Genomic DNA, 14,688 nt, shown 5'->3' with positions numbered 1-14,688 from the left:
GACCAATCCCGGGGCATTTTTTCAATACTGGGTATCGGGATTGAAAAAATGGTCAATCCTGGAATTCCCAGGATTGGCTTGTTTCTTATGTGACCGCCCCTGCCCCACCCCGCCCCACACACATAACTCACCATACCACATGGGCGGGAGAGCGGGTCACTTCCTCCGGGTGCTGCGGGCGAAGGGCGGCTGGCTGTGCACACTTCCTCTTGGTTCGGCGGTGGGTGACGGGCATCTGGCTGCACAGTTTGACCTCTGACTTCACGTCACGCTGTGCAGGGGGAGGCGGGAGGAGGGAGCCGTGCAGCGTCCGAGCCTCCTGAGGACGCTCACCGCTGCCCGACACTGAAAAAACAAGCAGCTTTCTAATCCCAAAATTGCCGGGATTGGAAGCTCCAATCCCAGGATTGAATCCTGGATAATTTTAGGCCTAAATCCCGGGATCCGGCCGATCCCGATCCTGGGATTGGCCACCCTAATTCCGATACAAAATTAAAAAAGTCATTGCATTATTTTGACAGAACACTGGGGAAGTTTCCACTGTGCAATTGTCCACAAACATGTAGTTTTCAATATAGTATATAGAATAAGCTACTGATTATTACCTATTAGTACCTTAGCAGTGGCAAATGCAGGAATTCCAGAGGGAGGGGGTTCCAAATGCAATCCACAATCTCCCACTCTGCGGAACACTGGAGCAGGGGGTCTGGAGGAGCGGCTGAAGAACCTAGTAGCGACCCTGGACAGGGCCGGATCTAGGGGGGGGGCGAAGGGGGCGACCGCCCCCCTAACACAGTCATAGCCACGCCCACTTTTGAGCAGAAGAGAGCTCTCCGGGGAGAGCCTGAGGCAGAACGATGTGCTGCAGCTTATACCACAGCAGCACAGAGGAGCCAGGAGAGCAAGGGTTACAGAGCATTTGCCCCTCACTTGCTGGTGTGTGGGTACTAGGGCTAATAAATACAAGTCTCACTCAAAAAGTTCAGTCAGAATTGAGAGAGGAGGAGTTAGGATTGCAGATGGGAGAAGTTGGGACTGTAAAGGGAGGAGTCAAGATTAAACAGTAAACCGCCCCCCCCCCCCCTAAAGAAAAGTCTAGATCCGTCCCTGACCCTGGATATATAAACATTGTTCTTTTTATACACTGGATATTTAACACTATAATAGTATATAGTACAGGGTGTATCAAACATATTTATATAATATAAATAAGTGGTCAGGAAAAGGTTAAACATAACATAATAAATAAATACACAAACATAGTAGAACCAGTAGTGCACGTTCTAAGCACACCTCCATACAGTATATGTGACCAGCACATCACTTAGGATCACAGTAACAGTGCTAGTAATAAAAGTAATACATCATATCATCCTGTTGTGTAAAGAGCTGATAATATTTATAATGATATGCTGCAATGGGACCTGATGCACCGCAGGCCAGGCACCAAGGGAGCTGCGGTTTAGCTGCGTCTGCCCCCGCTGTACACAGAAGTATATTGTATCATATGTTTAACTCTTTGCTGGTTACAGAACACAGGTTTTTTAAATTTTCAATGTAATAGTGATGCCATTGTGTAATCCTCATACACACGGTATCCGGTCTCTAGGTCGATCACACTTAGGTCGACACTGTCTAGGTCAGAATCAGCGTTATTGGCCAGGTATACTTGTGTATACTAGGAATTTGTCTTCGGTTTGCTATACAACAGCCAAGTAGGTAACAGATAAGCCGGGGGGGGGGGGGGGGGGGGGGAGTAAAGTCATACAGATAGGTGTACCGTAGGGACACAAGTGAGTTACATGTACGTCTAGTCAGTCAATGTTCAGGAGTTCAGCAGGCGGACCGCTTGGGGAAAGAAACTTTTGAGGCTACTGGTGGACCTGGCAGGGACGGCCCTGTGACGCCTGCCTGAAGGAAGCAAGTTAAACATGCTGTGGCCGGGGTGTAGCTAGTCTTTTACTATCTTCATTGCACTATTGGTCAACAGTAAGTAGGTCGACATGGTTTCTATGTCGACAGGGACTCTAGGTCGACATGACAAAAGGTAGACGTGAGATTTTTGCATTTTTTTTTTTTACTTTTTCAAATGTTACGATCCACGTGGACGACAATCGGGAATGGTTGCCCGCGCGAGGGGACGTGGTGCACTAATTGGCGGTGCACCATGGGTCGACCTTGCATACCACACCACACTTAGGTCGACCTTGCATACCACGCCTCATACACACATAGAAACCGTAGAGTGCAAACATTTACTTTCCCAGTACACACACAGTATGTTTTTAATCTATATTCATGTTACCCTAAAACAGTTTACAACTTAATGCAAGTGCCTACAGTGTAAATGGGAATAGTTTGTCTCTGTGTCGCCCTCTGTTGGCCGCCACCAGTAACTGCACGGTCCATAGTACGATAATGAGCGTACTGATGAAATAAGCTGCTGCTAACAGTGATCCATTTCTAGCTGTGATATTTAGTGGAAGTGAGTGGCACATGTGCATGACCGTCTACCACTCCGGCAAGGCATGCTGGCATTTGTAGTTCCTACCACAGATGGTGAGAGAATATTGTCAGAGAAATGCAGATCTGTGTTGTCTATTTCAGAGCTGTTATGACTGTACGGAGAAGAACCCGGCCCACAGCCTGTGCACCAGGTGTAACAAGTGGTTATGCAGCACCTGCGCCGAGCAGCACCGCCACAGCAAAGGTTCCGGGGAGCACTACCTGTCCGTCTCCCAGAGAGCAGGTAACGGCATGGCGCTGATTATTATATTATAGGTATCAGACCCACTAATTACACCTTGTATTTTATTTATACTGACGCTATCTGTTGCCGGAACATAGTACATGTCACCAGGTTACAGTACAGCAACGTCCATCTGATAATGAGGATATTTGGCCTGACAGCAGGCAGGGTATAAAGCTAAACCTGGACCTATATATGCCGTATATAGACCTGTATATAGATATACCCTCTGTTCCACGCTCTCTGTTTAACCCGTCTGTGTCACTTCATTCTGTCTGCCCCTCCCCTTCAAATATGGCAGCCACACCCACTGCCAGTGAGTCCCGGCCGGAGATGGTTGCCACTGTTTGGAGTGGCAGTTGGTGGCTCTTCTATTTGAATTTTGGTCTGTGCTGCAACCCCACATCTGCAACTGCCACTGGTGCAAACCATTGATTGTTCCCCGTCGATGGGTTCATGCTATCAATGTTAATCATTGATGCCATCATTGATAGTCATAGTCATCATCCATGGTCAACCCACTGATGGCCCTCCCTAAAGCAGTAGCGGATCTTGCCACGGGCAAGCAGGACTTCCGGAGGGCGCCGCATCATGGCAAGATCCGCTACTGTGCTACTGTGCTCCTCCGCCGTGTCCGTTGTGTCCCCCACTGTGAAGGGAACTAGACGCTACCCATCTAGTTTCCCTTCGTGGAGAGGACCTTTGCTGTGCGGTGCGCGATGACATCATCGCGCACCGCACAGCATTGTGGGACTGACACAGACGCTAGGGGTCACAATTGACCTCTAGTGTCTATCTGTCCCATAAATCCGAGGAGAGGAGCGGCGCCAGCGGAGGTCTGCAGTGGTCGGGAATCAGGAGTATTATTTTTTTTTTTGTGTAAGCGGCGCTACTCCTACAGGGGGCACAACTCTACAGGGGGCGTAACTGACCATGCCCCCTGTTTGAAGCCACGCCCCTATTTTCCGCCCGGGCGCCAAAATGGCTAGAACCGGCTCTGCCCTAACGGCTCTGTTCCACAGGGCAGTTACGGGGTCTAGTATGGAAAGCAAAGGACTGGGATTTTCCCCGGTTTCCAATGTACAGTGTGAACAGAAGAAACGAGGGTGGAATCTGTGTGTAGTTTCCTGTATCAGCCCTGGGGTTTGTGTGACAGAGGGGGATTAGTTTAGGTGTTTTCAGATTTGCATTCAACCTTTACTAGCACCAATCAACAGAGGGGATCCGGTCTCTAGGTCGACCACTATTGGTCGACAGTAACTAGGTCGGCATGTTCTAGGTCGACAGGTCAAAGGGTCGACATGAGTTTTTCACATTTTTTTTTAACCTTTTCATGCTTAACGATCCACGTGGACTATGATTGGAATGGTAATCTGTGCCGAGCGAAGCGTGGCACCGTGCCCGAAGCAAGGGGACACGGTGCACTAATTGGGGTTTTCCGGTCACTCTACAGAGAAAGCGACACAAAAAAACCTCATGTCGACCTTTTGACCTGTCAACCTAGACCCTGTCGACCTAAAGACCCTGTCGACCTAGTTACTGTCGACAAATAGTGGTCGACCTAGACACTGTCGAACTAGTTACTATCTACCTTCCATACGACACCCCTACAGAGACCATGTTAAGAAAAGGAGGTATTTCCCAGAGATGCTGTGCGAAACACTATCTAATAGCCTGCATAGTAACTGACCGGGAAAAGTAATAGCAATGTGACCCGGAAGTGATAGCGATGTGACCTGGAAATGATAGCGGTGTGACCCGGAAGTGATAGCGATGAGACCCGGCAGTGATAACATTGTGACCCGGAAGTGATAGCTTTGATCACCCATTAAATCTTATATACATATTTGGTATGAATGAGAAAGCAACCTTTTCTGCTTCTGTCTGACAGGGAGCGACGGAGGATCTGGTAACCTCTTATTTTGCCCGGTTCACACCCAAGAAACACTGAAGTTATTCTGTGAGACTTGTGACACCATGATGTGTCGCCATTGTCTTGTCCTGGAACACAAGGAGCATCGGTAGGAATATTGTCTCTCTAGGTGGGCTTCTCCAGAGTGCAGGGGGAGTGGGTACTAATTGTCTGTGGGGCCTAAACCAGCCAATAAACATGTCCCCAAGGATGCTGTGGCCATGCCCCATTCAACAATGGTCCAGCGAACTTCCCAACTACACAAGGACGCACCCCTTCATAGCGGGCCTGACCTTTCCTGCACACTTAGTGGTTGATGACCCTCATTCCATACAAATATAGATAATTGTTCTTTTTTTTTCCAAAGAGAAAAAAACAATTAGCGGCCTATTCATCATCACTAAAAATCCCCAGTACGGCTGCCTAATATTCAGCAAACTCCCAAAACATTTCAGAGTTTGATCGCGAGAACAAACCCCATCGTCAGATGGTGCTGGTTCTTGGTGCACCACTCCTTCCTATGGGAATTATCCGAGCGGAACCCTCCGTTGCCTTTTCACTGTCTGACCGGCGATGGGGGTGGACAGTTATACTGTAGCAGTGTTACTCGGGGTCGGACTGGCCCACAGGGGTACCAGGGAAACCACCGGTAGGTCCCACTGCCTGAGTGTCCACTCCTTTTTCGAGAGATCAGGTTCCAGACTGTGCACTTGTATTATACATGGTAGATATGTTGCATTATACTGCACTAAACTATTGTGCATTTCAAGCCTCTGTGGAGGCTAGCCACACCCCCTTTGTAGGCTGGCCACACCCTTAAGTATGGGCCCCTATTACTGCATTCCCCCGGTGGGCCCTCCATGCCCCAGTCCGACACTGGTTTTAATGATCGGGAGGACAGCTGCATTTCCAAGTAATTGCCCCACACCGGGGCAATGCTAAACTTGCTGCGGTGATAAGTATCCCCTGCTGCAACTCACGGCAAGTTGGATATTAATCACTGGGGGGGCAACCAGCCCCTGTTGATGTATAGGCCCTTTAATTGCCAAATTCTATTAAAGAACTTTTTCGCTCATATAAATCCTTATTTTATTTATTTTACCTTAGAAACAAACCTACAGCATCTTTGTGAATATGGTGTAAATCTCCCCGCAGCATATAATTGTGATGTCTGTGTCCGACAGGTTCCGGCGCCTGGACGAGGCTCTGCAGAACCAGCGCGTTCTCCTGGAAAACGTTGTCACGCAAGTGGAAGAAAAGAAAATTGGTGTCCAAGGAGCCGGCAAACAGATTGAGGAACGGTGAGAGCAGAACCTGTGTTATGCGAATGAGGCCCTACATTAGGGGAAGGCTGGTCGCAGTGTTTGCGTGGTTTACGGGTGTGATCCCATGTTCTGGCATTGCAGAGAGAAACTGATCATTTTCCTTTTTATAGGCTCTTCGAAATAAAACACATGCACAGGAAGGTAGAAAACCAGATAAAGATGACGAAGATGGTGATTATTAATGAGCTGAACAAAAGGATGAATTCTCTGCTGGAGCAGCTGGAGGTGAGAAAGCCACAAACACAGCGACAAGTCTCACCATATTGTCAGGTTTGGTCTGGCCCACTGGGGTACAGGGGAAATCACCAGTGCCTGGGGCCCCACCTCATACTTACCTACTTTGCTGCCCCCTCCTCCGGGAAGAGGCAGCATTGTAGGTGCATGGGGGCGTGGCCGGCAGCAGGATGGGCGGTCTGGGACGTAGCCAGCAGCAGGATGGGAAGTCCGGGGGCGTGGCCGACAGGGAAGTGGACAGTCCGGGGGCGTGGTATCAGGGTTGCGTCATCGTGGCTCTGCCCCCCGCTGTGCAGTGCCGAGAAAAGAGGCGCTGTATAGCGGGGGGCGGAGCTACGATGACACGATTCAGCGCGAATCGCGTCATCGGACCCCCTTGGGCTGCCCACTTGATCTCTGCTGCGGGCGGCCGAGGAGGGTCGTAGAGGGGCTGAAGGGTAAGCGGGAGGCTTGGCCACCTTTCCGGGGGGCCTGGAGAGCCACCCAATTTTCGTGAGCCTCCCGGCCATTCCGGGAGGGTAGGCAAGTATGCCCCACCTCCTGCTCTAAGGATCAGGTTCTAGACTGTACACTTGAATTATACATTATACATATGTTACCTTATACTGGACTATTGTGTATTTTCTACAGTGCATTGCTGTTAATAATCTGTTATTAATCTGGTACATTATCATGCATGCAGCAGCTGAATTACTGTATATATTTATGAAGGGGCCCAGACGTTGCACTCTCTAATGGTTAGTCAAACCAATGAGGTGGCAGGCCACACCCCCTCTGTGGACTGGCCACACCCCTAAACATGGCTCCCTAACACTGCATTCCCCCGGTGGGCCCTACATGTCACAGTCCGACACTGCATGCTGTGGTCCTGCCCAATATTTCAGATAGAGTTTCCCTATTAATGCAAAGATAACAGCTTTAGAGGGAGATGAAGAGTAAGTAACGGACATGATTATACTGCAGTCAGAGACATGTTTTCATCTAAATTACTAAGAGGTCAATTCAAGTAGGTGCCAATCGCGTTCACGAACCGCATCTACATCACCGGTTTTCATTCACCCTCCATAAGAGGTTTGGAGAAGAATCCGCAATTTTGCTGCAAGGCCGGGGGTCCTATATATGGGAAATATGCGTCACCCCCCCCCCACACACACACACACACACACAGCGTCGGTATAATGCCTTGACCCCGAAGTGTCCTCTTAATAGATTTATAATGAATAAATGTACTGGTATACACAAACATTTTAAACTGGCTTACATTAAAAATAACAAAAGAAGATTCACATGTATATTTTTCAGCAATTATAATATCTACATTTAGCACAGCACCATTGTTTACCTTCTCTTTACCAATGTTATTGAGGTATGGGTTGAATATCCCTTATGCAAAATTTCTGAAATACGAAATCTTCTGTAATGCGTCATTTTTTGAGCGCAACCGACATACGGCCTGATTCAGAACTGGACGGAAGTTCAATGCGGCATGTAAGCGGCATTGTATTTGCGTCCGATCTGAAGGAGGGGCACACAGGAGACGTCTCAGTAGAATAGATGCTCCCTGCATGTAGCTGCGATCCCAGCACTGCGACCGGTGTTGCAAGCTGGGATCCAATGATCACGATGTTCCCCGCTGAAGGCCAGCTGACTAATTTACTAAGCTTTGGACGGAGATAAAGTGGACAGGGATAAAGTACCAACCAACCAGCTCCTAACTGTCACTTTTCAAACACAGCCTGTGACATGGCAGCTAGGAGCTGATTGGCTGGACTTTATATCCGTCCACTTTATCTCCATTCAAGGATTAGTAAATAGGCCCTTAAGCCTTAGGTTGCAGACACCCCCTCCCCACCCACTCAACGCTGCTCCCTGTCATTCAGGCAGCGGAAGAGGGGAACTACAGGCGACAACACAATGCCCATTTTGCGCATGCAAGTCCCATCATGCTTTGCCACAGTTTTGCTATTAGGGAATGCTAAAACTGTGGCAGGGCATGCTGGGATGTGTAGTTTCACAACATCTGGAGAGCCACAGGTTGGCCAGGCCTGCCCGCTCTACCAGGATAGAAGGAGCAGTAGATTATGGAGTCGCGGCACCTCTGTATGATAGAACGTTCATACATTTGACTTGTTATCTGTGTGGCATAGGGAGACATCTCTCACTAAGGTCGGTTTCTGACCCTCCCTAAGCCGCCGCCATACAACTTCTTTTTCTCATTTCCGCTACAGAAAATCACTAGTGAGAAGCAGCAGAAGTTTGAGCAGCAGCTGCAGTCTGTTCTGGTGCTGAACCGGCAACTGGAGCACGTGCAAAACTTTATCAACTGGGCCATGTACAGCAAGAACAGCATCCCGTTCCTGTTCAGCAAGGAGCTGGTATGTACTGCACACCCCATTCTGGCCACAAGTAGGTTATTGCAGACTCACCAATGGCTGCTCTCCGAACGCTTAGTTTGATAGACATTGTCTTCATCATCATCAGTCCATAATTGGCGCAATGACTTACTTGGGAACATGCGTATTTGCGTTCCTGTCCTGCTCTGCACAGCCTACAGTTGCGATGACGTATCCTTGCTGAGTTCTGCTACATGAGAGAGCGCCATTACCGCCCAGTTGCGCCTCTTCAGTGTCCGGTGGAAATGCACTTGTGTCCGCTTGGTTCCGAGGGTACACAAAAAGTGCATAAAAAAACAAAGCAGGCCTAATTCAGATCTGTTCGCTTGCTAGCGTTTTTTGCTGCACAGCGATCAGGTAACTACTGCGCATGCGTGTGCATCGCAATGCGCAGGCGCGCCGTACGGTTACACAGCGGATCGTTGTTGTGCACTGGTTCTAGCGAAGAAACCATTTGCACAGCCGTTCGCAAGGAGATTGACAGGAAGAGGGTTTGTGGGTGGCATCTGACCGTTTTCTGGGAGTGGTTGGAAAAACGCAGTCATGTCCAAGGGTTAGCAGGGCGGGTGTCTGACGTCAATTCCGGGCTCGATAGGCTGAAGTGATTGCAGCGGCTCAGTAAGGTCAGAGCTACTCAATAACTGCACAAGCTGTTTTTGTACAGGAGGGCTGCAAAAGCGTTTGCGCACTTGCAAATCTTAAATACACTCCCCTATAGGCGGCGTCTATCTGTTCGCAGCGCTGCAAAAAAATAGCTAGCGAGCGACCAGATCTGAATTAGGCCCATGTGTAGAAATAAAACACAAAAAGATGGTGCTTCAAATATGCAGATCCTCCAATGCAGATCCTGGCCTCAGTACTCCCAAGTAAACAGTGGCGACACGCTCCTATTTCCAGGAACATAGGTCAACCATAACTGCACTCCGCCCCCAAGCGGCCACAACATGTCACTCATGCTGCAGCTTGTGGGAACTGTGAGCGACAACGCAGGACCCGTTCTGCCCATGTGCAGACCCGCAACAATCAGAGTAGAGCGCAAACAATCGGTTTAGCATATTACTCTGTATCGAGGCCTATGTCCGCTTTGCGTATCTCTTGCACCAGGGCCTCATTCCCATTGTTGTTTGTGTCGAGAATATTTTGCTTCAGTTTTTCCTTTTCTCCACAGATTGTTTTCCAAATGCAGCGACTTCTGGAAACGAGCTGCGGAGGCGATTTCGGGCGCCCTGTGAAGATGAAATTCAGTTGGGAACCCTCTTTTTGGACAAAACAAATTTCAAACTTAGGTATAAGAAATTCAAATGAAATACTTAATTTAAAGCAGTGGTTCTCAAATTCAGTCCTCAAGGCACCTTAAGGGGTAAATTTGCTAAGGCGGGAGTTCTATTTAAGATGGTATGTTTCCCATAGCAACCAATCAGATTCTACTTCTCATTTATCTAGCACCTTCTAGAAGATAATGGGCGGGATGTATTAAAATACATCACCGCCCCTCGCCACCTACCGCAGCGATGTTGGTCGCATATGTACTAACATATGCGATCAACATCGCAATGCGGTGACGGAGGCCCCCCGCGATACCTGTGAGGTCCGTCACCTCCCAGCGGTCTCCACACTGCCCGCACGCCGGGAAGCAGCAGCAGGCTGCCCCCGGCACCTCCTCCTCCGGATGCGTTGCCAGGGGGAGGAGGAGATTACCTTCCGGGACCAGGGCTGCCTGGAGGAAGGTATGCCGGGGGGGAAGGGGGACGGCATCTGCGGCAGGGGCGGCGGAGGCAGCAGGTTGCGGCGTCTGGCGATAAGAAGCCCATAGGCTTCTATAAGGTATCGCCATCCAGAGTTTTTCACCTGAGCGGCGAATAACCGACGGTGGGGTCTTTGTACATTTGAAAATACGGTAAAACCCCCGAAAACGGGGGTTTTACCGCATTTTTCCTTTAGTACATCCCGCCCAATACCTGAAATCTGATTGGTTGCTATGGCCAATATCCCATCATAAATAGATCTCCCATCTTAGTAAATTTACCCCTAAATGTCCAGGATTTAAGGTTATCCATGCTTGAGCACAAATGGCTTAATTATTACCTCAGACAATTTGATTTAGCCACCTGTGCTCAAGCACAGATATCCTTAAAACCTGGACTGTTAGGGTGCCTTGAGGACTGAGTTTAAGGGGTAAATTTACTATAGGTTAAAAAAATGAAAAGTATTGATGTTGCCCATAGCAACCAATCATATTCTATGATCTATCTATCATGTTCTAGGATGCAATAGAGAAATTATAGACAGAACCTGATTGGGTGCTATGGCAACATCACCGCTTTTTATTTTTAGAACTTTTAGTCAATTTACCCCAAAGAACCACTGATTTAAAGCTAAATGGTGATCGCATGGGGTACTCTTATTTATACTTAGTGGTCCTGTCGGATAATTGCCACTTATAGCAGGGGTTCTCAAACGCGGTCCTCAAGGCACCCCGACAGTCCAGGATTTAGGTATATCCATGGATCAGCACAGATGGTTGAATCAAATGGACTGAGCTACTAATTAAGTCACCTGTGGCCAAGCATGGATATACTTAAAACCTAGACCGTTGGGGTGGCCTTGGGGACTGCGTTTGAGAACCTGGAGTGTCCCGCCTATGAATTAGAAAAAGTCGCCCCACTACAATATGGGACTTAGAAATTATACCACAGAGAGAACACTGATAATCCCATACATAAGTGACCTGTAATATGATGATTACATTACTTCCATACTGTATGTCCTTGTTTCTCTCCCCAGGTTGTATACTGACCGACACAGCCCAATTGCCTGTCGCCGATGTCCCCACCTATGCACCTATAGACGACGTACAGCCATCTTACTACCAAGGTCACCTCCCCCCAACTGTCCCCCACCTGGCAACCATCGCTAACACCCAGAACTTTGTCCCCACTGTCCAGTGCCCCACGACAGTCTGTTGTACCCACTGCCACACGCTGCCATCCATCACGAAAAGCCAGCCGGCCAGCAGCACGGTGAGCCAACACGTCAACTTCACCCATTCCACCACCATAAAGCAGCAAGCGGTGCAGCCCATACAGTACAGCTCCCCCAAGGAGTCAAAGTGCCCCGCACCCCGACCTCTGAGGGTGATCCAGCCATGGTTATCTAACCCGACTCACACAGAACATGAGAGCTCGTCTTACTGGTCGGAGAGCCAGCAGCAGCCGCAGCCACCAAGGGTTCCAGTCCAGCCAACTATACAAAGCGTGGCCCCGATATGCTCTGTGACATCTCAGGACTTTAGCCCAGTGCACTCAGCGATCCCACTGACCACAGCAACGTCCTTGCAGGCCCCATCTGTGCAGATGCAACTGGCCCCCATGCACAGCGTAAGTCACATCCAGCAACAGCGGCACCAAGGCCAGACGCAGCCAACGCTGTGCCCGGCGGACACCACCCAGGAGCCGAACATGCACCACAGCCTGGATTTAATTAACCAACAGTTTGAGCTGGAGCAGATGCAGAAAGGACTTGAGCTTCTCCTGCAGAGTCAGCCCTCTAATGTGCAGCTGAGCCAGAGCAAGCAGCCGCAGCACGTCCAGCAGACCATAGTCGGACAGATTAACTACATAGTCAGACAGCCGGCTCCGGTGCCGCTGCAAAACCAGGAGGAGGCGCCTTCGGTCAGTGTACATGTAATGTATAAAGGGGTCCTCTGCCCAGCTGGTGCTGTCTGGGAGCAGCTGTTGCATATAGTACACTAATATATTCTGTTTTATTCTGCTCCTCGTGTTGGTCAGTGGGAGAAATACTCTAATAATGAAGTTAAGGCTATTTTCCAATCATAGGCGGCAGGTGAAGAAACCTCTAGAGCAGGGGTGGGCAATGTCTTCAGGTGGGGGCCACTTAACAAGTTTTAGCAAATATCTGAGGACCGCATACATCCGAGATCCACATGCCCCTTTTATGCCACCAGACCGTAGCGCCTGCCACTTTTATGCCATCAGACTGCTCTGCATACTCCTTTAATGCCATCAGACCATTGCGCCTGCCCCTTTTATACCATCAGACTGCTCTGTGAGCCCCTTTTATGCCATCATACCTTACCACGTGCTACTTTTATGCCATCAGAATGTAGCGCCTGCGCCTTTTATGCCATCAGACTTCTCTATGTGCCCCTTTAATGCCATCATACCTTGCTACGTGCCACTTTTATATCATCAGACCGTAGCAACTGCCCCTTTTATGCCATCAGACTCCTTTGCATGCCCCTTTTATTCCATCATACCTCACCATGTGCCACTTTTATGCCATCAGACCGTAGCGCCTGCCCCTTTAATGCCATCAGACTCCTCTGCATGCCCCTTTTATTCCATCATACCTCACCAAGTGCTACTTTTATGCCATCAGACCGCTCTGCATGCCCCTTTTACGCCATCATACCTTACCGCGTGCCACTTTTATATCATCAGACCATAGCACTTGCCCCTTTATGCCATCAGACAGCTCTGTGTGTGCCTTTTATGCCATCATACCTTACCACCTGCCACTTTTATGCCATTAGATTGCTCTGCATGACCCTTTTATTCAATCAGTTCCAATTCACATACCCCTTTTTTGCCATCAGACTACTCCACATGCCCCTTATATACCATGCAGTCAGTCTGCTGCTTTATAATTTAATAATACTCATCAGAATCCCCACCCCCTCCACATACATACTTACCTTTGCCATGAGAGTCCAAGTACAGAGGTAGAACAGCAAGACTGTTGGCGAAACATCCTATACTCTGACATGACAGCTGCACAGTGCGGTGCAACAGGGAGGGGGTCACATACCTGTTGTGAAGGGAGGTAGGTGGCAGATCACACTACATTGCATGGCGGCCTGTATCCTGCTGGCCTCCAGTACTGTAGAAGATATGCAGGTACAGCCAGGGAATGTATACAATGTAATGAGCAGTAGACTGTGCCCAGTGTATAGCACATCAGAGGCAAATGGGGGGAAAGCTCTTTACAAGTGGGTCTCTTGGCAAGTGGCTCAAATTATGAAAACAATAGCAATAATATATAATATGATTGCTTGAACTGCCGCCACATCATGCAGCTCTAGTACTCATATTATAGATCTGCTGCACATGCCCAGTGGTAGCAGCTTCTACCAAGTTTACTGTGTGTGTGGACCTGAGTCCTCAATCAGTGCACTGACCAGAGAGTAGCTACCAGGAAGAAGAGACAGGAGCCTCACCATAAGGTGGGAGAATGTGTGCTTAGAAAGTGCAGTACTGGTTCTATTATGTTTGTGTATTTATTTATTTATTTATTTATTTATTTATTTATGTTTAACCTTTTCCGACCACTTATTTAGATTATTTAATTGTTTGATGCAGCCTTTACTGTAGACCATCTATAGTGCTAAATATTAAACTGTATTCCATACAGTATCCAGTGTATAAAAAAAACAATGTTTACATTAGTGTCCAGGGTCGTTACTAGGTTCTTCTGCCGCTCCCCCAGACTCCCGCACTTGCTCTAATGTTCTGCAGAGTGGGAGATTGTGGACTGCATTTGGAAACCCCCCCTCTAGAAATCCTGCGCTTGCCCCTGCACATAATGTAATGATCAGAGTGCACAGTATGGAATGGAATAAATAGCATGAACTGCATATGTGGAGAGCACAGTATGTAAGGAGTAGAATGTGTAGAGATGACTTGGAAATAGAATGTTGTAGCTTTCACACAGAGCGAAGAACCTGGGTAATTGCCGAGGCATGTCGGCGCGACCTGGGTCCCGTCTTAGTGTGTAAGCGTCGACTTGGTCGTGCGTCCCTGGTCCACTACCTGGGTCGTGACCAGGGTTATTTCCCGGTCTGCCCCGGGTCACCTGCAGTGTGCAAGGCATAACCTGGGTCATGCCTAAAAGACTGCTGATTGGCGGGATCAGGAGCGCTTGGGGATGATGTAATCGCTAAGCATTCTATGTGAACAGCGGCGACCCGGGTATAACCCGGATCCGTATGGCGGTCTGAAAGGTTCTGTACATGCGAAGCCCCGGCTCCGACTGTGTCCAGCATCCCGTGTCAGAGCC

The 14,688-nt window shown here is 48.8% G+C and overlaps 1 protein-coding gene across 2 annotated transcripts in view; it reads left to right on the top strand.

The window, feature by feature from the left end:
• The window catches only part of TRIM66 (tripartite motif containing 66), a 90,663-nt gene that overhangs the window by 18,749 nt on the left and 57,226 nt on the right, over positions 1-14,688 (top strand). For both annotated transcript variants that reach the window (XM_063944047.1, XM_063944046.1), the window contains exons 2-8: positions 2,608-2,749; positions 4,641-4,770; positions 5,846-5,962; positions 6,097-6,211; positions 8,449-8,595; positions 9,782-9,899; positions 11,398-12,284. In XM_063944047.1, coding sequence (XP_063800117.1) covers positions 2,608-2,749; positions 4,641-4,770; positions 5,846-5,962; positions 6,097-6,211; positions 8,449-8,595; positions 9,782-9,899; positions 11,398-12,284 — 1,656 coding nt within the window. The remainder of the gene's footprint in view (positions 1-2,607; positions 2,750-4,640; positions 4,771-5,845; positions 5,963-6,096; positions 6,212-8,448; positions 8,596-9,781; positions 9,900-11,397; positions 12,285-14,688) is intronic.

Source organism: Pseudophryne corroboree, chromosome 11, assembly GCF_028390025.1.
Source record: "Pseudophryne corroboree isolate aPseCor3 chromosome 11, aPseCor3.hap2, whole genome shotgun sequence".
Lineage (NCBI taxonomy): Eukaryota > Metazoa > Chordata > Amphibia > Anura > Myobatrachidae > Pseudophryne > Pseudophryne corroboree.
The sequence above is the reverse complement of the archived record's forward strand: the minus strand, read 5'-3'. Positions and strand labels throughout refer to the sequence as shown.